Here is a 27,077-nt window from a genome sequence, read left to right on the forward strand (position 1 = left end):
CATTCCGGAAAACTGGCAGTTTTTAATAAAGTTGAATTTACATCTATCCCATGACCCAGCAATATCACTATGAAATATATACTCTGAAAACGAATGCACAAGTATATGTATAACAGCTTTGTTCACAATAGCCAAAACTAGAAATTATCCAAGTATCCATCAATGGCAGTATGGTCACACAGGAATAACACTCATCAAGAACACCATAATAATATATTCAATAGCATGAATGGATCTCAAAAAATGTTATTATGCTGCATGAAAACAAAAAAAATAGGCAGACACAAAAAAAGTATATTGTGTGAATTTTAAAAATAGTCAACACAAAACTACAGAAATCAGAACCAGAACTGTTTATATCTACTTAATTTTGTTTTTGTTGAACCATTTAAAAAATTTTTTTAACGTTTATTTATTGTTGAGAGACAGAGCATGAGCAGGGGAGGGGCATAAAGAGAGATACGCAGAATCTGAAGCAGGCTCCAGGCTCTGAGCTGTCAGCACAGAGCCCAACACGGGACTCAAACTCACAAACCATGAGATCATGACCTGAGCCGAAGTTGGACACTTAACCAACTGAGCCACCCAGGTGCCCCATTTTGCTGAACCATTTTAAAGTTAAGTTATATCATGATCATTGAACCTAAATACTTCAGTATGCAAATTACTTCATTGACTCCGATATTTCTTAATCCAGTCTTTCAGTCCACTTGAGTGGGGTCAGCAAACTTTTTTGTAAAGTGCCTGATAGTAAATATTTTAGGCTTTGCTGACCATATGGTCTCTTTTGCAACTGCTCAACTCTACCGTTGTAACACAAAAGCAGCCACAGATAATACATAAATGAGTAAGTATGGTCGTATTCCAATAAAACTTTGTTTACCAAACAAGTTCTGAGTGGGATTTGGCCAGCAGGCCATAGTTTAATGACCCCTGCACAAAGATCACAGTTGTTTTTCATGCTCAGAGTACCACAGCTCATGCCAGTGGGAATTCCTTCAAGCTGGCTATGTCTTTTGTTAAGATCATAATAGATTGTTAGTGAATCACTGGTTTCTGATCCAAGCTTTCCCATGCTTACCCTGTAATTCCCCAGCACCATTCCTGGAAGAGGTAATTTTTTTAAGAAATTTTGATTCATTTTTGTAGGGAATGGTATTAAAGATAAAAACCTGGACACTATGAATAACCATGGAACTGTGGGTGATTTGCTTTTAAATCAATTCAGTTCTAAAGTAAATTGTAACTGAATGTATATATTTTACATATAGAAAATGTTCATTTAAAAATAATCGTGACTTGGGGCACCTGGCTGTTTCAGTTGGTGGAGCATCTGACTCTGATCTGGGGGTCGTAAGTTCAAGCTCCACATTGGGTGTAGAGATAAAAACTTTAAAAATAACAATGATTATGCCTGTTTTGGGCCTTGTAATTCTTCTCGCTGGGACTGAAAATCTTGATTGCCATTTAACAAAGTTGCTTATAAAGTCCTTTCAAAACAACAAAAAGAAATCAGAAAGATTTGCTTAAGTGAAGGGAAAGTAGGTGGGAATCTTTTGGAAAGGGCTGTGCTGACGTTTCTGGGCTGAGGGAAATTTTGTATAGCTCTTATCTAGGTGTGGATGTGTTTACATCAAAAATACTAAAGGACACACACACCAATTGCCAGCAGGTTTGCGCTGCGCAGTGATCGCATAACGGCTAGTGCTCTGCCTTGTGGCCTCAGCAACCTGGGCTGCAGTCCCAGTCACGGTAGTGTCAGGCGTTTGTCAAAATTCATTGGGCTGTGCGTTTAAGATTTGTGCGTTTTATTCTTTGTGAATTGTACTTCAATATGTACTATTAGCATAAAAATTGGGTGGGGAATGCCGAGAATGGCATTGAATCTAGGTTTTGTTTATTAGATTTTATTGTAAAATACCTTATCGAATACAAACTGATAAAAAGCTCATTTGTCACAGTGTCTAAAAAGGCCCCATCAACATTTGAAATATTTTAACCAGAAAAACGGTTATGACTACACCGTTACATAAGCGGAAGCTACCGACCGCGCTTTACCTTTTGGGATAGTTCTGCGCAAGCTCAGATATGGGGCATGGTTCTGGAAAACCGAATACCCGACCGCCCTTTCTCCTGACTGCAAAGTGCTGGAGAGCCACAGCAAACCCCGATCTTAGGCCACAAATACTGGTGAGGGAATTAAAAGAGAGGCTGGAAGATGTACCAAATTTTGTCAAGGAAAAAAAAGGGACACCACATATTGCCGTGACTCGGATTCGAACCGAGGTTGCTGCGGCCACAACGCAGAGTACTAACCACTATACGATCACGGCGCGCCATAAACCTGTGCCTTCTGAAGTGAAATAAAAAACAATTCTCATGTCTCAGGATCTGGCCAGTGCATCTCCACAGGTCTCTTGGGGGGGGGGGGGTCTCCTTGTCCTCCGCAACTCCTCGCCTGCTTCTTTCCCTTCTCCTAAAGTTTCCTTTTTGGCCCCGACCCTTTTCCTGCTCCCTCCCCCTGACCCCATCGGCCCCACTGAAGTTGGAACACAGTTGATTTGAGCGCTTGGAGCTCCAGCGGCACAGATGGTGCACTGTAGGCCCCTCCATTGCCCAGCCCATGGGATGTTGCAGGCTTCGAAATCTATTGCCCAAACTAAAACCTTTTGAAAAGAATTTCCCCTTTTTAAAAACACTTCTATTTCTGCCCTCAGAGTTCCTCAAAGGACTAAAAGCTTAAAGGCGACAAGGAATAAACGATGACCAAATGAGAAAAGCAAAAGGCTATTTATACGCCTTGAAAGGGCGTCAGCCATGGTCACTTGCGTTTTAAAAGAAACGAAGGCAGCGGGAGCAGTGGGAAAGGTTTATAGTAGAACGGGGGAGACTTAAGGTGTGCCATCTTTGGAAGCTGTTGGCGTGGAAAACTGTAGGCGGTTAACTAGAAGCTGAACATCCTGAATAACTGGATATTCAGACTCTCCAATGCATTATTAATTCAACAAGTCCTAATTGAATGTCCTGGGCATTCAGCTTCCCTTGGGATTCGCTCGACTCAGGCTGGGGGTAGAAGGATAGAGGAGGGGTCGCAGTCCGGGGGGGGGGGGGGGGGTGTCTCTGGAGGTTCTGGATTCTGTGATTGGTGAGGGGACAGGGCGGGGCTAAGCCATTTGGGTGTGCTAGTTTCAGAATCACTCAATGTACCGGTTTCAAACATGACGAACGACTCGATTAGATTTACTAATCTTAAGTTCTTTGAGGCTTTGGAGCCTGCCCAATCTCTTGAGTAAGAGATCACTCTATTTTAATGAAACCAAAGTGTACGTTGTGTCTCTGTGGCGCAATCGGTTAGCGCTTTCGGCTGTTAACCGGGAGGTTGGTGGTTCAAGCCCACCCAGGGACGTAATGGGTATTTTTACAGCAGCAATTTGGTTCTCTCAGATTCGCTCTGGCAAAGGACAAGATACTTGCTTTCCCTTCCTTTCAAGTGACATAATGGCCCCTTCCTGCGCTTCCATGACCTCCCAGAAAATCTGCCTGGAAGAGACATTGCATTTCTAAAAACAGGGAACAAGAGAGGCCTGATGCAATCTCTCCTCAAGAGAGTGTGTTCTGGGATGAAGTCATGTTTCTTTGGGCTAGTAGCAAATTTTACATACTTCAGTTTTTCAAATGTGTACTAGTGTCTTGCAGGATATGTGTGGGTTTAATAATTGCTCAATTAATAATGCTAGAGTCATTGGCACAAGCACAGACACTCAGATCAATGGAACAGAATAGAGAACCCAGAAATGGACCCACAAACGTATGGCCAACTAATCTTTGACAAAGCAGGAAAGAATATCCAATGGAATAAAGACAGTCTCTTCTAGTGGTGCTGGGAAAACTGGACAGCGACATGCAGAAGAATGAACCTGGACCACTTTCTTACACCATACACAAAAACAAACTCAAAATGGATGAAAGACCTCAGTGTAAGACAGGAAGCCATCAATATCCTCGAGGAGAAAGCAGGCAAAAAACCTCTTTGATCTTGGCCGCAGCAACTTCTTACTCAACACACCTCCAGAGGCAAGGGAAACAAAAGCAAAAATGAACTATTGGGACCTCATCAAAATAAAAGCTTCTGCACAAGGAAGGAAACAATCAGCAAAACTAAAAGGCAACCGACAGAATAGGAGAAGATATTTGCAAATGACATATCAGATAAAGGGTTTGTATCCAAAATCTACAAAGAACTTATCAAACTCAACACCCAAAAACCAAATAATCCAGTGAAGAAATGGGCAAAAGACATAAATAGACACTTCTCCAAAGAAGACATCCAGATGGCCAACCAACACATGAAAAAATGCTCAACATCACTCATCATCAGGGAAATACAAATCAAAACCACAATGAGATACCACCTCACACCTGTCAGCATGGCTAACATTAACAATTCAGGCAACAACAGATGTTGGTGAGGATGCAGAGAAAGAAGATCTCTTCTGCATTGTTGGTGGGAATGCAAACTGGTGCAGCCACTCTGGAAAACAGTATGGAGGTTCCTCAAAAAACTAAAAACAGAACTACCCTACGACTCAGCAATTGCCCTACTAGGCATTTATCCAAGGGATACAGGTGTGCTGTTTTGAAGGGACACATGCACCCCCATGTTTATAGCAGCACTATCAACAATAGCCAAAGTATGGAAAGAGCCCAAATGTCCATCGATGGATGAATGGATAAAGAAGATGTGGTATATATATACAATGGAGTATTACTCGGCAATCAAAAAGAATGAAATCTTGCCGTTTACGACTACATGGATGGAACTAGAGGGTGTTATGCTAAGTGAAATTAGAGAAAGACAAAACTCCTATGACTTCACTCGTATGAGGACTTTAAGAGACAAAACAGATGAACATAAGGGAAGAGAACCAAAAATAATATGAAAACAGGGAGGGGGACAAAACAGAAGAGACTCATAAATATGGAGAACAAACTGAGGGTTGCTGGAGGGGTTGTGGGAGGGGGGATGGGCTGAATGGGTAAAGGGCACTAAGGAATCTACTCCTGAAATCATTGTTGCACTATATTCTAACTAATTTGGATGTAAATTTTAAAAAATAAAAAATAAAACAAGTTAAAAAAGTGCTAGAGTCATGATCATTATTATTTCTTGCATTATTTTTAATGAAGTCATTTCTTCCTTTGTACCAATTACTTAGCCTTTTACATGCTGTTTTTTCAAGTAAATTGGTCTCGTGATAATCTAATAATTCTGTAGTCATCATCCTTGTACTCATATTTTTTGCCACTTGTACAAGTATTTCTATAGGATAGTCCTGTAAATGCAATTGCTCTATCATAGTGGTTACAATATATATGTTTCTTAATGTAAATCATAAATCCTGTAAATTTGCCTTCCACTGGAGTAGTACCAATTTATCGTTCATTTTATTTTTCTAACTAGGAGAATTCTTTTCCTCGTACTCTTGCTAGCACAACAAATTTCCATAAATGTATACATGATAATCTAATAAGGGGAGTGTTGTCCTCTGACTTAACTAAGGCGGAGGTACAAAGATGACATGATGGGCATTAAGCAGTAGGATATCTGCACCTGCTCCTCGACTACACTGCCAAGATATTTTTGTAAAACTGTAATTGATTTCTGTGGTGACCTCGTCAACCAGAGCCAGAGAAGACTGGCCAAGGTGAGGAAAAAACTCACTGGTCCCAAATATTTGTTCCTCTTCCCCTTTCTCTAGAAATAGCAAGGGTGAAAGAGTAGGTTGTGTATATTAGTCAGGATTCTCCAGATAAAATGAATCAATATAGAACTAATATAGACAACATACTAATTCATCCTTGGCCCTTCAGATAGATAGACAGACAGGTAAGTGAGACTCATTTTAAGGAACTGGATCACAGGACTATGGAGGCTTTACCCTTGCAAAGTAGGATGGCAGGCTGGAGACCCACAAAAGGCTACAGTTTGGCTCCAAAGGCTTTCTGCAGACAAAATTTTCTCTTCTTTCAGAAAGATTAGTCTTTTTCTACTGAGGCCTTGAACTGATTGGATGAAGCCCACTCACATGGAGGGCAATCTGCTTTAGTCAAAGTCTACTGATTTACATGTTCATCTTATCTGAAAACACCTTTACAGGAACATCAAGAATATTGTTTGGCCAAATATCTAGGTGCTGAGGCCTAGCTAAATTGACATACAAAATTAACCATCACCTCCGCTATATTTTTCCTTAATAGTTTTTTGCACCTATTTCCACAAAAATTCACACACCTGAGACACATCATTGTAGCCAGGAGAATCCTGCACCTGACCGGGTCACCTTGTGTTAGAGGTTGATTTTTCTGTCGAATCTCAGGAGCAGAAATTGAGCTCTATGACTTTTATATACTACTACATGTAATTCTTGGACAAGTCTTTTTCTCTAGCATTTGTACATTTTCAATCATTTTCTCCCGCCAGTGGTATCAAAGTGGAATTTTGGTTTTGCTTTTATAAAATAAACATCCAGAGATGATCTCTGTTGGGTGGTGGTTCACAAGGATCCACTCTCTGTTAGACAGTAAATGACAGATAATCTAACCTGCAAGTCTTTTTTGATTGGCTATTTGTCCTGAGGGTTTTGGTATTTCCTGGTGTGTGAGTCTGCAGTGCTGAGAATTTGTTCACACCTTATCTAACACTAGATAAAATTCTTTGGGCCCCAAAGTCAATACTATATATAACAAGAATTATCTCCATACACAGTAATTCTCCCCTAAGAACTCTTAACTTTAATAAATTCCTCTACATAATGGAGATCTTAGAAAAGAAAGTTAACTGAATTTCTGGTTATCTGTTAGTCTGTTTTCTTAGTATATACTGAACTTACTAAACGGTAGAATAATTTCACAACTATTTAAATCAGGCTAGAAAAAGGAGGGAAAAGACATGTCATTACAATTAGACAATTAAATCAACAAATAGGGCTTCTGACAATTATATAAAGCAAGATTTAATAATTTCTAGAACTGTTAACTAGTTCATTCTGTTATTAAGAGAGAGAGAGAAAATCCTTTTACAATGGATTTTTAAAAAGTGGGTAAAATTCAGTGATCACAATGCAAAAGATTCTGAGAGGGTCCTGCTGGACTGAAAAGGGTATCACAAAATTACTAAGATTTTCAGCAATGAGTCTTCTCCAAACACAATTATTTCCTTTTATTTTCCTTGCAAACAATTATTTCCTTTTATTTTCCTCACTGATAAGCATTTTTAATAAATATCATTGCCCCTTTTTCTTTAAATAGTGTTATTGCTTTCTGTAGTTAGTTCTTTTAGAATACCCAGTAGTTGTAGGAGTTTTTTCCATTATACAAATATAAACTGCTTTCTAAGAAAACAAATTGGTATAATTTGTTTTCTTCTGGAGGATATAGACAAATTAGGTCTCTAGCAATTTGAAGGACTGCCCAGAATGGTTTATATAACTTATATGAATTGAAATAATAACTTATATGAATTGAAAATAAGAGAAATTAAGTATTTCAACCAAAAAAAAATTTACGGTTCTTAAATTTTCAGAGAGTACTGGGCTCCTTTCAATTTTCACAGGCAACTGTTTTGTGCTTTTTCTATGTGATTCCCTGACATTATTCTTTTTAAGTAATCAAATGACTTATGCTTACCTAGGAGAATAAATTTCAGTATCAGTTTGGCAAACCTTAGCTAATCAAGCAGCCTTTTAATTATTTTTACTTAGAACAAATGTAAAGTACACTAAGTGTGCAGTTAAAAGTTACTTTATTAATTAAAGTAAACCCACCCGAGTAAACCACTACCCAGACTAAAGTACATTATATTTTCAGACTGTGGAAAGCTTCCTCGTGCCTCTTCTCAGGCAACATTCCACAGGGTTAGCCTTCCTTAAATGTCTATCACCACAGTTTTCCTTATTCTTTGCTTTCATGTAAATGCAATCAGAAAGCAAATACTCCAGGGCCTTTTTCATGGGGCGGGGATAATCTGACTTGTTCACTGTAAACTATGGTATAGATACATCCATTTTTTAAAAATTTAAATTCTAGTTAACATACATCCATATTTTTTTCATAAGTTTTTACTGCTGTGTGTGTTCCATCATACAACTACATCACAATATATTTAGTCTGCCGTTGTTGGACATTTGAGTTGTTTCCAGATTAGAGTCATTTAGAATAAAGCAATTATAAACATTATTTACATGTCTTTTGGTGAACATATGCACACCTCTCTCTAAAGCAGTGTTGTCCCATAGAAATTTAATGCTACCATTTGCAACTACGTGGATGGAACTAGAGGGTATTATGCTAAGTGAAATTAGTCAGAGAAAGAAAAAAATCATATGACTTCACTCATATAAGGACTTTAAGACACAGAACAGATGAACACAAGGAAAGGGAAGCAAAAATAACATAAAAACAGGGAGGGGGACAAAACATAAGAGATTCTTAAACATGGAGAACAAACAGGGTTACTGGAGGGGCTGTGGGAGGGGGGATGGGCTAAACGGGTAAGGGGCACTAAGGAATCTGGGTAAGGGGCACTAAGGAATCTACCCCTGAAAGTCATTGTTGCGTTATATGCTAACTTGGATGTAAATTAAAAAATATACATATAAAAGAAGTTTAATGCTAGCCACAAATGTAATTTTACATTTTCTAGTAGCCACATTAAAAAAGTAAAAAGAGGGGCGCCTGGGTGGCGCAGTCGGTTAAGCGTCCGACTTCAGCCAGGTCAAGATCTCGCGGTCCGTGAGTTCGAGCCCCGCGTCAGGCTCTGGGCTGATGGCTCGGAGCCTGGAGCCTGGAGCCTGCTTCCGATTCTGTGTCTCCCTCTCTCTCTGCCCCTCCCCCGTTCATGCTCTGTCTCTCTCTGTCCAAAAATAAATAAAAAACGTTGAAAAAAAAGTTAAAAAAAAAAAAAGTAAAAACAAATAGGTGAAATGATTTTTTTTTTAATTTTTTTTTTCAACGTTTTTAATTTATTTTTGGGACAGAGAGAGACAGAGCATGAACGGGGGAGGGGCAGAGAGAGAGGGAGACACAGAATCGGAAGCAGGCTCCAGGCTCCGAGCCATCAGCCCAGAGCCTGACGCGGGGCTCGAACTCACGGACCGCGAGATCTTGACCTGGCTGAAGTCGGACGCTTAACCGACTGCGCCACCCAGGCGCCCCATGATTTTAACAATATAATTTAGCTTGATATAATCCAAAATATTACCATGTCAACATATGGCACTAGCCATAGTGGTCAACAGCTCTATGCAGCTAGTGTTTACCAGGTTAGCAGCATGGTTCTAGGCTATTTAGCTAAAATTGGCATTGTTGGTTCACAGAATATATACATATATGCCTATTTTCCTATCTATATTTATATCCATTTCTATGCTTATATCTGCAGTTGCCTTTAGTAGACACTGCCAAATAATTTTCCAAAGCTGTTGTGCCAAATTACACTCCCACCTGAAGTGAACAAGACAATTATCAGTACATAATTCACCCTTACATATGAGAGGGAACTGTTGATCTTTAAGTAAAGCCTCCCTCCAGAAAATTATATTAAAACAAAATAGGTGAGAGGAGAGAAAAGAAACACAATCAGGGAATAATGGATCTCTCTCTTTTTACTTTTTTTCTTTCTTTCGCTTTTCATAAGCTGATATTCTGGAATCTCTAAAAGGACAGGTTAAGCAATCTGCCCTGGGAGCAATTTCACTGGGTTATGAAGGAAACCAATTTCAGTGATGTGGAGGTTTTCTGGATAGCATTGAAAATTTAGCTAAAAACTATACATGACAAGTTATCTCTGCCAGTGTCCATCTGTTGGAACCTCTGTATTTGAAACCAGATTTGAATCTTTTCCTTTTCAGAATTTTTGAGCTACCATTTGGTCAAAATTCTGTTTCAAATGGAGCCAATTTGACCATGAGAGCCTCAGGCTCTTTTTGATACATCAATTGGATATTACCACAGGATAATGGTTCTATACCAACTTTTAAACACATGAATATTAGTGGAAGAAGACCAGAAAAAGTATGAGATCATAAGAAGTATGGAATCCACTTCATACCCAGTTTTCTAGTCAGCCTTGGCCTAAATAGGATAATAAGGCTCAAGAATCACTCTGGTCAACCTTAGCTAACAGGTGAACTTTTTAAAAATCCTCACTTCAAAATCTTAAATCAGCTTTTGTATGGCTGGCCAGTAAACACTAACTACTTAACTACTCTGATCTACTCTAGGTAGCACATTTTTGCTAATCTGTGAAGTATCTAAAACTTGAGCTGTTTTGTTATTTGAACGAAAGTCGGTGGTAAGTTATACACCACATGTTTCTAGTTTAAGAACAACAAGTCAGAATAGAAATTCTCATACATTACAAACTGGTGAAATTCAGAATCTTGGATCAGATCCTTAGCATGTTAGGTTCTTAATAAAATATGAGAGACTGCCTTTTTTTTTAAAAAAGGTTTTGTAGTAGTAGTAATAATAGTAAGAATGGCCACATGACCATGGTCCAGGTAGCATTTTGATGTGGTGAGCAGGGGAAAGTCATTTGATTACTGAAATTTATTCTCCTAGGTAAGCCTAGGCTAGGATGCAAATTAGGTTCACCTTAGGAAACTAGAAAAAGAACAAATTAAATTGTAGGTAGGCAAAAGAAAAATAATAAACATCAGAGCAGAAGTCAATGAAATTGAAAACAGGAAGACAGAGAAAAGCAACAAAGCTAAAAGCTGGCTCTTTGAAAAGATCAATAAAATTGATAAACCTCCAACCAAGCTACTAACTGATAAAAACAAAAAAGAGAGAGAAAAGGTACAAATTATTACTATAAGAAATGAAAGATATGGGGAGTCTGGGTGGCTCAGTCAACTAAGCATCCAACTTTGGATCAGGTCATGATCTTGAGGTTAGTGGTTTGGACCCCCACATTGGACTCTGCGCTGACAGCTCATAGCCTGGAGCCTGCTTCAGATTCTTTTGTCTCCCTCTCTCTCTGCCCCTCCCCCACTTGTGTGTTGTTTTTTTCTCTCTCACTCAAGAATAAAAAAATAAACATTTAAAAATTAAAAAATGAAATGAAAGAGGCCATCAGTACTGATCCCATGGATGTTAAAAGGGTAATAAAGGAATATTATAAAAAACTCTGTGCCTACAAATGTGATCACTTAGGTGAACTGGACCAATTCCTTGAAAGACACAATCTACCAAACTCACACAAGGAGAAATAGATAATCTGAACAGACATATATCTATTAAGGAAATTGAATCAACAATTAATAACCTCCCAGAACACAAAGTAGGTTCAAAGTATTCCCTGTGACATTTTGGGTGCTCTCATACTTTTGGCTTTCTACTTATTTGACAACATTTTGATGATGGTCTCCCTTTTTTGAGGAAACGTGAGATTCACAGTCCCTTATTTACTACTAATATTTAAGTGTTTTTATATTAATCTCTGTACATCATATTCTAAGATTGACACACTTCCATGGAAAATTCAGCCCCTGAGCCACTGGAAGACAGGTACAATTTAGTCTTTAAAGTCAGTTCCCAGTCAGTGTATGGTTAATAAACCTGTTTTAATTCTGTGTCTAAACCTCTGCGTCTGCATTCTCCTCCTTGTGCTTCACCTCTCACTTCTGAGAGGTCTTGGAGATCCATTTTGCTTTTGTTTTGCTCCGGGATACCCTTTTGCTCTCAAGACATAACTTGGGGCATGAAGGGGACAGATAGCATGTAGAGTCAAAGCCAGAGCTTTTCTGGGCTTAGCCATTTGGCTCCCGTTAAAGGTTGAGGCCTCTCTATCACCATTCAGGTTCTACCACAAAACTTCATCCTTCTGTGTCCTCTAAGGACATTGATTCTGTGACTTCCATTCTTATACTGCAATCTCATCTGTGCAATAGAGAAATTAGCTTTGCAAAATTCAGTAATTTGATCACCCCAGCGTGGCTCTAGGCTCCTCTGATGGCTGTCTCTGCACACTCCTCGAGGGAGTGCTTGTGGAGGCTCCTGGGCTCTGCTTCAATGCTAACCCCTCGGCCTCCCCAGAAAAGACCCCTTTCGGGTCCTGACCAGAGACTGATGGAAAATGTTCTCTCTTCTTCCTAACTGTGAACACTCATTTCAATGTTGTCATACACTGTAATTCAACATCCATTTTAAATCTCAGAGGACATGAATTTGGGGGCTTTGGCATCTGATGGTTTGTTTCATCTTGCCGCTTCCACTAGCTCTGGCCTGTCAGTCAAATTTTGAGTTTTTACATTCCAGTTTCCTCCTCTGTAACAACAGAGATAACATTGATGTTGAATTGCTGCTACAAGAATTAAATTGCCTATTATACTTTATGCCAATTTACTTTTACTATTTAACTTGCATTTTTAACTATTTTAATATTATTTTACTATAATCACACTGTTCTGTTTCCTTTGTCTTTATTTTTTCAGTTACATCCTGCTTAAGACAATTGATTCATTCTGGTATTTCAGCTATGGTAGTGACAAAATTAATTTTAAAAAGAATCTTTCCTTAATAAAAAAAAAAAGGTGACTCAATATAAAGAAGACATTAGGTTATCAGTGGTAAAGGAACATGGATATGGCCAAATATGAAAGTGTTATTCCATGAAGTTTGAAAAACATGATTTGGGCTCATTTTTATGGGATATCCTCCCTCCCTCTTGTCACTCCAGGCACACTCCTTCTTGCCCTAAGTCAGGAAGGTGGGAGTTGGCTCAGCTGTCTCCTCCATACAGTCACTTTTTCCTTTGTGCCCCTCAAGGGAACTCTCTGTTCAGACCATTAGGAAATATCAAGGTCCCTAAATACTTCCAGTTGGGAGATGTGATTCCTTCATCCCTAGAGCCATGGAGTCTGTTTCTGGGGAGGACTAAATCGTTTTGTTCTTTCTCTTCTTCATTTCGTCCATTAGTTGCCAGTGTTAACCTTCTCTTTCTTTTCAGCATCAGGGAGGCTGAGCCAGGAGGGGACGGCAAATCTTGGTGAAGGCTTCTTAGTGTGCGCTGGCAGGCTGGCCAAACATGAGGGCTCTGGAGGCAAACTGCCTGGCCCTGAGTGCTGGCTCTCCCCGTCACAGGGCTGGGCCCCTTGGAAAGTCAGACCAGCCTTTCAGTGCCTGAGTGTCCTCACCTGCAAGCAGGTGTAGGTTAACACCTACACCGTCTCGGGGTTGTTATGGGGACTATATCAGTTATCCTCAGTACAGCACCGAGGAACTGCGTGCTGCTCACACGGTGACGCTTGCTCGGAGAAAACTGCCAGTATCATTGTAACTAAGACTGCCGTTTTCACTTCTAACTGCACCACTGCTGATTTTCAGCATTCCCCAGAATAAATGAGGAGTGTTAAATGGTTCACTTGGGCTCTTCTTGTCCGTATTAGTGACCAACACCTGGAAAACTGGTTGCTTGATAATTTCCATGGTGAGTTAACTGATGAGACAGCACAGCAGGTAAATGGATCCAGCTTGATCAAATTCTCGGACCTTGGACAGGCGTGATGAATGTTCAGCTCATGGTAGACAATCTTTTGCACCTGCTTCTAGCAAGAGCTTTTAATAGCCAGTCAGACTTATCCCAAAGTATAATAAGAAAAGTCCCAATTATGTACCGGTAACCTATTCCTTTTGTTGTTGTTGCTTTTAAGAAATCAAAGTAGGAAAATTTAATTTACCTGGAATTTGTAGATTTCCTCTTTCAGTTATGATGGCATATCTGCAGTAAACCAGCACAGACACTGAAAACAGTAGATCAAATCTGGTTTAAAGGAATTGTTTGAAGTCTTTGGAAGGCTACCAATGCAACTAGGACACACAGAGCCAGCTCAAGAGAGAGAAAGGGAGAGAGAGAGAAGCTCATTGGAATGAAACTAATTTTCTGCCTTTTCCCCTCAGGCATTGGTCAGTTCTTGGCACAGGACCCAGAGACTGAGAAGCTGGGGAGAAGGCAGCTACTAAGAATCAGAAAAAATAGCAGCACTTTAAATAATCCATGAGGAGGGGAAAAGGGAGCCATAGAGGGGGCTGGAGAGATTTGTGGGGCTGTCCAGGTATTCAGACTTGAGGAGTCAAGATCCTGGAGTGCATTGGGATGTGAACCAGATAATCGGAAAGGGTTTGCCCTTGTTAACCTTAAAAATAAAACTGCCAGGGGCGCCTGGGTGGCGCAGTCGGTTAAGCGTCCGACTTCAGCCAGGTCACGATCTCGCGGTCCGTGAGTTCGAGCCCCGCGTCAGGCTCTGGGCTGATGGCTCGGAGCCTGGAGCCTGTTTCCGATTCTGTGTCTCCCTCTCTCTCTGCCCCTCCCCCGTTCATGCTGTGTCTCTCTCTGTCCCAAAAATAAATTAAAAACGTTGAAAAAAAAATAAATAAATAAAACTGCCAGTTATTTTACCAGCAAAAAACACGTTTTTTCAAGAACAGTAGAGAATTGCAATAGGTAAGCTATAGCAAAACCATAGGCAAGTCCACTCAACAAAGGAGAAGGGTCTTTTATAAAGTGAAAGGGGAAGTTAGGTAGGTGTTACAAACAAAAAATCTATTGGAGTAAACTGGGGATTCAAAGTATAGTGGCTTTTCATTGGCTGAGTTGTGACTGTTTCTCATTAGCTGGGCTACTGCTGGGGGAGGAGGAAAGCCTTTCTTCCTCCTGCTGGAATAGTAAAGTAATATCCACTTGCAAGGTCTGTCTCATCCTTTTGGTATGGCAATTTGTGACAGCTCCCTCTACCAAATCTCCCATCTTCACCTTAGCCAGGTTTCAAGTTACTAATTTTCACACCCTCAAGGCATTTGCAAATTCTGCTATAGACAGGCAAGAAGCTATGAAGGCAAGCAGAGTACCGCTGAAAGAAGAGCAGTTTTCAGTGGTACATGGTGCAAAGGAGATAGATACGAATTGAGGTTCAGGTCTCCCCAAAGAGAAGGTACTGCTCAGATGGCAGCCCTAAAGATCTACCACCTAGGAATGTAGGCAAAACCAGATATAGGCTGAGACTTCCAAGCAGTGCAAACTGTCAAATAGCTTAATTATGGAATGGATTGAGGTGATCTGCCTCTCTATAATCTCTCCCAAAAAGTAACATTATCCAAAGGCTCCATGGTTCTTCATACATCAGGACCATCACTCACTCACATTTTTCAGACATACAAAGAGATGAACAAGAGGGGGACGACAGGAAAGCAAACAATAGAGACTGATTCACAACATGATTGAGCTATTGGACTTACCAGATAGGAACACTCAAATATATATGTTTTAGGCATTCAAGGACGTAGATGACAAAATGGAAACTTACATTAGAGATTAGGAATCTATTGAAAACTCAAATGGAAATCCTAGAACAAAAATATGTGATAACTAATTTTAAAAAGCAACATATGGTTGGGGCAGCTGGGTGGCTCAGTTGGTTAAGTGTCCAACTCTTGATTTTGGCTCAGGTCATGATCTCCCAGTTTGTGGAGTTGAGCCCCACAGCAGGCCCTGCATGGAGCTTCTCACTAAGAGTATGGAGCCTGCCTGGGATTCTCTCTCGCCTTCTGTCTCTGCCCTTTATCTGCTCTCTGTCTCTCAAAATAAATAAATAAAAACTTAAAAAAAAAGTAACATAGTTTTAACGGCAGTTTGGACCCAGTTGAAATATATTAGTAATTGAAATAATAAGTATAAAATACCTAGTTGAAGTATAAAGAGCTAAAAGGAAAGGAACTTCAGAGCTTCAGAGGGGAGAGTTTTTAAAAAGTGTAAGTCATGTTTTTAAAGGGCTAACGTATCTGTATTTGAAGTTTCACGTTAAAGGAGATTGAAATTGGGTCGAAATCAATTTTGTAAAATGTAATGGCCAATTAAAAAATAACTGATGAACTATCAAGCCAAATGTACAAGAAATTCTGTCAACTCCAAACAAAATTAAAGACAAGAGAACTGTATCCAGGCATGTGATTGTAAAACTACTGAAAATCAAAGGCAAACAAAATCTAGAAACATCTGGAAGAAAACAACTCATGTTATATTCATTATTAAAGGGCTAAAATACTATAATTTTCAATCTGCATTTAATCCCTGACGAAATATCTTGCAAAGTGAAGGTGAAATAAAGGCTTTTCCAAATAAGCAGAATACCTTCAGTAAAGGAAATTCAGAAGATCATTCTTCAGGCAGAAATGATCCCAAGGGAACATGGAAAATGAAAGAAGGAATGAAAAGCAATGGATATGTAAAATATGTGATTAAATCAAATAAATATAACTGTCCCAAGCAAAAATAATGACTGTGTGATTTGAACATATTTTGAAATATAATGAATGATAAAAACTCAAAAGGCAGGAGAGTAAATGGAATTAATATTAGTAAAGCCCTAGTGTTGCCCACTGAACTGGGGAGACCCAGGGCCCTGGGGCCCTGTCCCAGCCAGTCCCAAAGGTGTCGCTGAAGGTTCTTGGTCTTGTCTCGAGAAAGAATTTAAGAACAGACATGCAACACAGCAGATGTGCAACACAAGTGGTAACGATTATTAAAGCGAAAAATGCACTCTCAAGGTATGAGATATGAGAGCAGGTGAGCTAAAGAAAGAGGGAGGGAGAGGGGTTGGGTTTCTATTTTTTATTGACAGTTGTTAACTAGGGGATGGACTATTGTTGGGGCAGGGATTTCTTAGAAGCAGAGTTTCTCACCTTTTCTTCCTTATTTGGTCAGAGGTTTCCTATCCTGGCACCCACCATCTGGGGCCTGTCTGGTTTGATCTGGCTTCTTGTGGAGTGGCGCCAGCGACAGGCCTAGCTGACCATGACTTCCTCTTTGTTGGCTTCCAGGTCAGAGCCTAACTTAACTGCCTGCTCTAACACTAGCATAGTTTAGAAAGTACAGAAGTTCTAATTTATATTAGAGTCTTTCATTTAGATTTTACAGAACACATAAAAGTAAAATAATGTGTATCAGAGTGAAACTAAACGCTGAACAATTATTTTTATGTAATTCCAACAGTTTAAAAAATATACATAATCTTGTTTTTATGCTAACAATATGTTATTGTGATACAATTTACAAACAACGCACATATATAAAGTGTACAGTTTAATGAATCTCGACAAATGTATACACCCTTGTAACCATTAGCCAGACCAAACTTTATAGAACATTAGCTCAAGAACTTTCCCTCATGTAAGCTTCCAATCAAAATATCCCAGAGAAGCTACAACTCTTCTGATTCCTATGACTACAACTTAGTTTTGTCTGTTCTGCCTTTTCTGGGACTTCTTGTAACTGGAATCATACATGGGTAACATAAAATAGCTATGTTTTAGATATTTAAAAACATCTTTTTGCAGAAGCATCTTTTGCTGAACATACTGTTTCCATGTTATCCATGTTATTGTGAGCATTTGTCATTTGGTCATTTGTATTGCTGAGTAGTGATCCAGAGAATATAAAAGTTTATCGGTTCTGGGGTGCCTGGGTGGCTCAGTCAGTTAAGCTCAGGTCACGATCTCATACTTTGTGAGTTCAAGCCCTACTTTGGGCTCTGTGCTGACAGCTCAGAACCTGGGGCCTGCTTTGGGTTCTGTGTGCTTCCACTGTCTCTGCCCCTTCCCTGCTAGTGCTCTGTCTCTCTCTCACTCTCAAAAAAATGAATAAAACACTAAAAAAAATTTTTTTTTAAGTTTATCAGTTCCCCTGTTGGTAGACATTTGGGTTGTTTTTAGTTTTTGCCTAGTATGAATAATACTGCAATAATCATTTTCTGGAATCTTTTTGGATGTATACATTAATTTCTCTTGGGAAATAAATAGGAGTACTATTATTGCTGGATCATAGGGTTAAGTGTATGTTTAACTTTATGAACTCCCCAAAAGCTTTCCAAAGTGGTTGTGCTAGTTTACAGTCCAACTAACACCATACAGCAGTATCATTACACAGTCTACAAGGAGTTGGGGGAGGATTGGGCAACAATAACAACTTTCAAAATTAGTTTTTCCAGACGACCTTTCTTCATATTCTTCCAAATCCTTTGAAGGATGTGTAGAGATGGCCATGGTCACACCAACAGGTTTTACTACCAGCCTATCTAAGCCTGACAGCAGAGCCATAGAAACAGTAACCAAGGCAACCCAAGTATTAGGCTTTTAAACCCTCGATGGGAATCTGTCAGTAGTATGGTGCAGCCAACAAGCACCAGCTCTCAAGGTAGCTGTTAAATTCACAGGATTTTGTCATCATTAAAAATTAAAGTATAGGGACACCTGGGTGGCTCAGTTGGTTAAGTGTGCAACTTCAGCTCAGGTCATGATCTTGCAGTTTGTAGTTTTGAGCCCCACATCAGGCTCTGTGCTGACAGCTCAGAGCCTGGAGCTTGCTTCAGATTCTGTGTCTCCCTCTCTCTGCCCCTCCCCCACTTGCACTCTGTCTCTCTCTCAAATATAAATAAACATTAAAAAAAATAATAATAAAGTGTTTGAACTTACAATTAAATAAATTATAACAAAAACAAAGTAATAAATATCCAGAACACATCACTTCCTAATTATTTCACAACATTTTACTATTATCTATGCTCTTGGGGTTCTTTATGTGTATTATATTTTTTAACTAAATTAATGAAATTAATTTTTTAAATTTAACATAAAATTTGCCATCTTAAAAAAACTTACCATCTTCATCATTTTTAAGTGTACAGTTCAGTGGCATTAAGTGTGTTCACACTATTATGCTACCATCACCACCATCCATCCATAGAACTTTTTTCCTCATTTAGCAAACCTAAATTCTGTCGCTAGTAAACAATGACTCCCCATTTCCCCCTGCCCAGCCGAATAAACAACATTCTTTTTTTTAATTTAATTTAATTTTTAAATTTACATCCAAGTTAGTTAGAATATAGTGTGACAATGATTTCAAGAGTAGATTCCTTAATGCCCCTTACCCATTTAGCCCATCCCCCCTCCCATACCTCCTCCAGTAACCCTCTGTTTGTTCTCCATATTTAAGAGTCTCTTATGTTTTGTCCCCCTCCCTGTGTTTATATTATTTTTGCTTTCCTTCCCTTATGTTCATCTGTTTTGTCTCTTAAAGTCCTCATACAAGTGAAGTCATGTATTTGTCTTTCTCTGACTGACTAATTTCGCTTAATCTCCTCTAGTTCCATCCACGTAGTTGCCAATGGCAAGATTTCATTCTTTTTGATTGTTGAGTAATACTCCATTGTATATATATACCACATCTTTATCCACTCATCCATCGATGGACATTTGGGCTCTTTCCATACTTTGGCTATTGTTGATAGTGCTGCTATAAACATGGGGGTGCATGTGTCCCTTTGAAACATCACACTTGTATCCCTTGGATAAATACCTAGTAGTGCAATTGCTGGGTCATAGTTGTATTGCTGGGTAGTTCTATTTTTAATTTCAATAAATAAAAAATTTTAATTTCAAAAAATAAAAATAAATTCTGTCTCTATGAATTTGAATATTCTACATCCCCATGTAAGTGGGATCATATGGCATTTATCCTTTCATGACTGGCTTATATCACTTAGCATATTGTCTTCAGGGTTCCTCCATGTTGTAACATGTGTTAGAATTTTCTTCCTTTTTAAAGCTGAATGATATTCAATTGTATGTATATACCACATTTTGTTTATCCAGTCCTCTGTTGATAGACACTTGGGTTGTTTCCACCTTTTGGTTTCAGTAAATGATGTTGCTGTGAACATGGGCATACAAATATCTCCTTTCAGTTCTTTTGGGTATACACCCAGAAGTAGAATTTCTGGATTATATGGTAATTTTATTTTTAATTTTTTGAGGAACTGCCATACAGTTTTCCAGAGGGGCTGCACCTTTTTACATTCCCCAAAGTGCACAAGTGTTCTAATTTCTCCACATTCTTTTTTTTTTTTTTAATTTTTTTTTTTTAACGTTTATTTATTTTTGAGACAGAGAGAGACAGAGCATGAACAGGGGAGGGGCAGAGAGAGAGGGAGACACAGAATCTGAAACAGGCTCCAGGCTCTGAGCTGTCAGCACAGAGCCCGACGCGGGGCTTGAACTCACGGACCGTGAGATCATGACCTGAGCTGAAGTCGGACGCTTAACCGACCAAGCCACCCAGGCGCCACATAATTTCTCCACATTCTTGACAACACTTGTTATTTTGTTATTCTGGGTTTTTTAAAAATAGTAACTATCCTAATAGTTATGATATGAAGTCGTATATCTATCATATTTATATGGTGGAAAGATTATATCATATATAAATACTATATCATATCCCAACTCTATATTCAGTGATGTTTTATTGGTAGCTTAAAATTGGCCATGGTGATAGTATTTACTCCACAGACATAGCCAAATGCTACAAATCAGGATTTTATCCCTTGGAGTACTTGTCATTAAACACTTACCAACACACCATTGAAACGGAGGCCGAAAAGAAAGAAAAAGAAAGAAAGAAAGAAAGAAAGAAAGAAAGAAAGAAAGAAAGAAAGAAAGAAAGAAAGGAAAGAAAGAAGGAAAGAAAGAAGGAAAGAAAAGAAAGAAAGAGAAAGAAAAGAAAGAGAAAAGAAAAGAAGGAAGGAAGGAAGGAAAGAAGGAAAGAAAGAAAGAAGGAAAGAAAGAAAGAAAAGAGAGAAAGAAAGAAAAAAGGAAAAAAAGGAAAAGAAAAGAAAAGAAAAGAAAGAATAATGGAGGCCTCGGAAGGAAGTGGAAAACAAGGTCAGGTGACCTTTTATATTTGTGATTCTCTTGACAGTCTCAGCTGCGGTGACCAAACTGTTGCTTGCACTTGCCACCCATTCCCTCCATTCCATCAGCTAGATTTTACTGGGCTCTGCCACAGACCATTTTCAATGGCTTTTGGGCATCCCAGGCAACTGTCAAAGATGAGTGAAAGAACAAATAATTCTATTAGATTTATAAATGAACACCACATTAAGTGTCCATATTCAAGGAGATAAAGTGTTTTGAGGACTTTGACGAAGTGGAAAGTAACTTACAGAGCCAGAATGAAAAACAGACATAGCAGAGTATAATGTTTATAGAGATTTTTTTAAAGCAATGCAAAAACAGTCATCTATAAGTTTAGTGAAGTTGGGAGTTTGGAAGTTTAAAATTACTTCCTGTTAGGTGTGCCTGGGTGGCTCAGTTGGTTAAGTGTCCATCTTTGGCTCAGGTCATGATCTCACAGTTCCTAAGTTTGAGCCCCACATCCAGCTCCATGCTGACAGCTCAGGGCCTAGAGTCTGCTTCAGATTCTGTGTCTCCCTTTTTCTGTCTCTCCCCTACTTACACTCTGTCTCTCTCTCTCTCTCTGTCTCAAAAATAAATAAACATTAAAAAAATCTTTTTTAATTACTTCCTGTTAAATAAAACCCCCACATGTTCTACTGCAAGTGAAAGAAATTTAACATTGCACTAAGATATATTAATTTTTATGGGGTTAAAAAGTAAGACATCATTATTCTAAATTTATTAGTTATACTTAGTTTTTGGTCACTATTCCCTTGAAAGGATCTAAGGGGTAAAATTTCGACAGTTCCCAAAGAGGAACAGTAAAAATCACTAGAGGCTTTTAAAAATTCATGCATGAAGAGCCACAGAATTGTTTTTATTGAAACTATCTTCAAGAAAATAAGGGTGTTGAAAAAAAGATTGTTGTTTGAGGTTTTCTGTGCAAAAGCAAGATTGAACAAAGAAAACATGCTTAGATTTTTCTTTATAAATTGATTGGCTGGGGTGCCTGACTGGCTCAGTTGGTGGAGCGTACTACCCTTGATCTTGGAGTTGTGAGTTTGAGCTCCATGTTGGGTGTAGAGATTACTTCAAAAAAAATTGGTAGTATCAGTAAAAGAGTACCCAGATAGTAAAACTGGTTGGTGAGAGAGGTGGTCTCCATTGATAGAGACATCCAGGGAGAAACAAGCAGTTTTGTGTTGAGTATGGCAGGCCTTTAGAAGACAGGGCTTTCTCAGGTTCTGTGGCTACCAACACATTCTAATTCTCTGATTACAATTTGAGACCGGGAACCGAGAGTCCTTCCCATGGCACTATTGTTGATGTCCCAGTGACTAGATTTGAGCTCTGGCATTTCAAACTTTGTTTCTGCCTTCATAACTCTCAAAACTTGTGGGTGACAAAAAGGCCTTCTGATTTCTAAAGGAACACTCCCAGGAAACTTTATCTCAACTGTAAGAATCAAAAATACTCAACTCTTACTCCAGTTTAAAGCCCATTTGGGGCACCTGGGTGGCTCAGTTGGTTGAGCGTCCGACTTCGGCTCAGGTCATGATCTCACAGTTTGTGGGTTCAAGCCCCGCGTCGGGCTCTGTGCTGACTGCTTGCTCAGAGCCTGGAACCTGCTTCAGATTCTGTGTCTCCTTCCCTCTCTGCCCCTCCCCTGCTCACGCTTTGTCTCACTCTGTTTCTCAAAAATAAATAAAATGTAAAAAAAAAAAAAATTTTTTTTTAAAAAGCCCATTTGATTTCATTTGTTTCATTATTTGCTTGTTGGTTGGTTTGCTTTAAAAAAAAATTTTTTTTTAATGTTTATTTATTTTGGAGAGAGACAGAGACAGAATGCGAGTGGGTTAGGGGCAGAGAAAGAGAGAGACACAGAATCTGAAGCAACTCCAGGCTCCAAGGTGCCAGCACAGAGCCTGACGTGGGGCTCGAACTCAGGAGCTATGAGATCATGACCTGAGCTGAAGTCAGATGCTCAAACAACTGAGCCACCCAGGTGCCCCAGGTTTGTTTGCTTTTCTAAAATACCTCTGGGTCCTGCTCTTCTCCCTCATGGCACCATCTCCCCCTACTTGCTGTATCTTTCCTCCAACCCATGGTCACCAAGGTCCTCATGGCTGAGCGGGAACTCTTCACAGGAGCACATCATAGGTTTCGTTATTTACCTCCTGGCAGGTTCCCCACTCCCTTCCTCTGTGCTCCTATGGGATCCTCTTTAATGATCCAGCTCTATAAACTATCATTTTGTTTTGATTACTCTAGGCAGCTTTGGAAGAAAGCCTGGCCATTGTGGAGACCCAGACACATTTCTCTTCCATCTTTCCTTTTAAAGGAGGCAGTAAGAGGATTCTTCATGAGAAAATGCTGCAACTGAAAGCTGGAATGCAGCAGCCCCTAGAGAAGGGACCTGCTGAGAGGAGAGTGGGTGAGCAGCAGACTCAGCCAGAGGAGACAGGGTCCTCCGCTGTGTCCCACAGCAGGTAAGAGACTCTTTGTTTAGACACTCCACTGTCAGAATTAAATCATTGCCCTCACGGCAGCTTTCAGGTCTGCATCCAGACTCTGTAGCTTAATTATAGGGCTGTCTCTTAAGACCCTCCTGAAAAGTCTTTACAGAAAAGCCTATACGGCTTTTAGTATCAATTACTTTATATTATTCAGAGAAATTTGGTTTTATTCTAAATAACAATGCATGTATTCACCAAATATATCACCTTCAAGGATGTTTGGGATTGCATGGAATTCTTCCAGTCATGTGAGTAACATCTCTTTTCTGCATTGACAGGGACACCTAAGAATCTCCTGTTCCGTCAGGAGATTTCAGGACAATCAGATTGTCCCTGGTTTCTGGTCTGGCAATTTTGATAAGTTCAATTCTTTTTTTTTTTTTTTTTTTTAATTTTTTTTAACGTTTTATTTATTTTTTGAGACAGAGAGAGACAGAGCATGAACAGGGGAGGGTCAGCGAGAGGGAGACACGGAATCTGAAACAGGCTCCAGGCTCCGAGCTGTCAGCACAGAGCCCGACGCAGGGCTTGAACTCACTGACCATGAGATCATGACCTGAGCCGAAGTCGGCCGCTTAACCGACTGAGCCACCCAGGCGCCCCGATAAGTTCAATTCTTAAAATAAGCTTACAGAATTGTCAAATAATGGCTGGTTGGCTTGACTTGTCAGCGTTTTTAATGGCTGAATGTTTATAGCTTTTCAAAGGCATTAAAATGATATGGAGTTAATGCATTATACATTTACCTGTGAACACCAGTTACTGACATACTACATCATAACTAACTTGCTTAGTGGTTGGAGCACAGCTTTAAAGGTGATAAAATTCAGCTTCATGCTCCACTGGGTACTGTCAATATGTACCACTTAAATTTTCCTGACCTAGGGGCGCCTGGGTGGCTCAGTCGGTTAAGCGGCCGACTTCGGGTCAGGTCACGATCTCACGGTCCGTGAGTTCGAGCCCCACGTCGGGCTCTGGGCTGACGGCTCAGAGCCTGGAGCCTGTTTCAGATTCTGTGTCTCCCTCTCTCTGACCCTCCCCCGTTCATGCTCTGTCTCTCTCTGTCTCAAAAATAAATAAACGTTAAAAAAATTTAAAAAAAAAAAATAAATAAATAAATAAATAAATTTTCCTGACCCAGAGAAGAATGTTAGAGCTAAAATAACCTTAGAGTCACTTAGTCTCATTTCCTCATTTCAGACCTGAGAACATTCAGGCCCAAAGATATGGTTGCTTGATCAAAGTTGCACAATAGCCTTTTTTGCAGAAATAATATTAAAATCTTGGACTCTTAATTCACAAAGCCTATACCTACTTTGTGAAATACATTTAAAAAATCATATTCTCATGATTATTTTCATAAAGTCTTTATTTTTAGAGCAGTTTTAAGTTCAGAGCAAAACTGAGTGGAAAGTACAAAGAATTTCCATATATACCCCGTCCCTGCACATGCATAGCCTCCACCCCCACTATCAACATCCTGCACCAAAGTAGTATATTTGTTACAATCCATGAACCTACATTGACACATCATTATCACTGAGAGTCGTAGTAGTTTACATTAGGGTTCATTCTTGGTGGTGTACCTTCTTCGGGTTTTGACAAAAGTATAATGATGTGTATTCACCATTATAGAAACCTATAGAATGACTGTTCATTGCCCTAAAAATACTCTGTGCTCTGCCTATTCATTCCTTCCTCCTTCCTAATCCCTGGCAGCCACTGATCTTTTTACTGTTTCCATAGTTTTGCCTTTTCCAGAATGTCATAGGGTTGCAAGTATACACTATGTAGCTTTTTCAGATTGGCTTCTTTCATTTAATAATATACAAATTTTGGTTCCTTCATGTCTTTTCATAGTTTGATTGCTCCTTTCTCATTAGTGTTAATAATACTACATTTTTTTCTGGATGTGCCAGTTTATTTATAAATTCACCTACTAAAAGATAAATATCTTGGTTGCTTCCAAGTTTTGGCAATTATGAATAAAGCTGCTATAAGCATTGTGTGCAGATTTTTATGTGGACATAAGTTTTCAACTCATTTGAGTAAATAGTGAGGATACAGTTTCTGGATCATATGGTAATGGTATGTTTAGTTTTGTAAGAAACCACAAAACCATCTTCCAAAGTGGCTGTAGCATACTCAGTCACCAGTGAGTGAGAGGATCTGCTGCTCCACATCCTCACTAGTATTTGGTGTTACCAATGCTCGAGATTTTTACCATTCTAACATGTAGTAGTGTCTCATTGTTATTTTAATTTGCAATTCCATAATGACATAAGATGCTGAGGATTTTTCTTTTACTTATTTGCCATCTGCATATCTTCTTTGATGTCTGTTCGGGTCTTTTGCCCATTATTTGATTGGATTGTTCATTTTCTTGTTGTTGAGTTTGGGGAGTTCTTTGTATAATTTTGACAACAGTCCTTTATCAGATAGGTCGTTTGCAAATATTTTATCCATGTCTGTGATTTGTCTTCTTATTCTCTTGACCATGCATTTTGCAGAGTGAAAGTTTTAAATTATAATCAAGTCCAGATTATTAATTATTTATTTTATGGATTGTGCCTTTTGATATTTGTGTCTAAAGAGTCATCACCAAACTCAAGATCAGTTAGACTTTCTGCTCTGTTATCTTCTAGGAGGTTTATATTTTGTGTTTTACATTTAGACCTATATGTATTTTGAGCTAATTAATGTAAAGTTCTGTCTAGGTTCAATTTTTTGCATGTAGGTGTCCAATTGTCTAGCACCATTTGTTGAAGGATTATCTTTTCTTCATTGTTCTGCCTTTGTTCCTTTGTCAAAGATCAGTCAACTGTATTTTTGTGGGTCTGTTTCTGGGCTGTTTTGTTTCACTGATTTGTTTATTCTTTCACCAATGTCACACTTTCTGGATGACTTGTACCTTGATCATAAGTCTTGCAGTCGTGGTGTCAGTCCTCTGACTTTGTTCTTCAATATTATGTTGGCTGTTCTGCTTCTTTTGCCTCTCCATGTAAATCTTAGAATTGGTTTGTCAATAGCCACAGAATAACTTGCTGGGATTTCAATTTGAATCTTTGGATGAAGTTGGGAGGAACTGACATCTTGACAATGTTGAGTCTTCCTATCCATAAACATGGAATATCTTTCCATTCATTTAGTGCTTGTTTGATTTCCTTTTATCAGAGCTTTGTTATTTTCCTTATATAGATAGATCTTGTACATATTCTGTTAGAGTTTTACAAAAGTATGTCATTTGGGGGTGCTAAGGTAAATGGTATTGTTTTCAATTTCAAACTCCACTTGTTAGTTGCTGGTATATAGGAAAGCAACTGATTTTTGTATATTAACCTTGTATTCTGCAACCTGACTTTAATCACTTTCTAGTTCCAAGAGTTTTTTTTGTCAATCCTTTCAGATTTTCTACATAGACAATTGTGTCACTTGCAAACAAAGACAGTTTTATTTCTTCCTTTCCAATCTGTAAACCTTTTATTTGCTTTTGTTTGTTTGTTTCATTGCATTATCTAGGACTTCCAATATGATGTTTAAAAGGAGTGGTGAGAGGGGACCCCTAACTTTATTTCTGATCCGAGTGGAAAAGCTTCTACTTTCTTACCACTAAGTATGATGCTGGCTGTTTGTTTTTTGTAAATATTCTTTATCAAGCTGAGGAAATTTTTCCTTCTATTCTTAGTTTGCCAAAAGTTTTTTTTCTCATTTCATCATGAATGGGTGTTGTATTTTATCAAATGTTTTTTCTGCATCTATTAATATGATCAT

General features: G+C 38.9%; 1 protein-coding gene and 2 non-coding genes across 9 annotated transcripts in view; 2 read left to right on the forward strand and 1 right to left on the reverse strand.

Moving 5' to 3' along the window:
• Positions 1-27,077, forward strand: part of LOC131504040 (myomegalin-like) — a 49,394-nt gene that overhangs the window by 4,990 nt on the left and 17,327 nt on the right. For 6 of the 7 annotated variants that reach the window (XM_058715980.1, XM_058715974.1, XM_058715975.1 and 3 more), the window contains exon 2: positions 23,062-23,279. In XM_058715980.1, the coding sequence (XP_058571963.1) occupies positions 23,062-23,279 (218 nt within the window). The remainder of the gene's footprint in view (positions 1-23,061; positions 23,280-27,077) is intronic. The other variant, XM_058715977.1, reaches the window with a different exon arrangement.
• TRNAH-GUG (transfer RNA histidin (anticodon GUG)) lies at positions 2,262-2,333 on the reverse strand. The gene has a single exon. It is a non-coding gene; the product is annotated as a tRNA-His (tRNA).
• TRNAN-GUU (transfer RNA asparagine (anticodon GUU)) lies at positions 3,333-3,406 on the forward strand. Its single transcript has one exon. It is a non-coding gene; the product is annotated as a tRNA-Asn (tRNA).

This window comes from Neofelis nebulosa, chromosome 2 (genome assembly GCF_028018385.1).
Source record: "Neofelis nebulosa isolate mNeoNeb1 chromosome 2, mNeoNeb1.pri, whole genome shotgun sequence".
Taxonomy (NCBI): domain Eukaryota; kingdom Metazoa; phylum Chordata; class Mammalia; order Carnivora; family Felidae; genus Neofelis; species Neofelis nebulosa.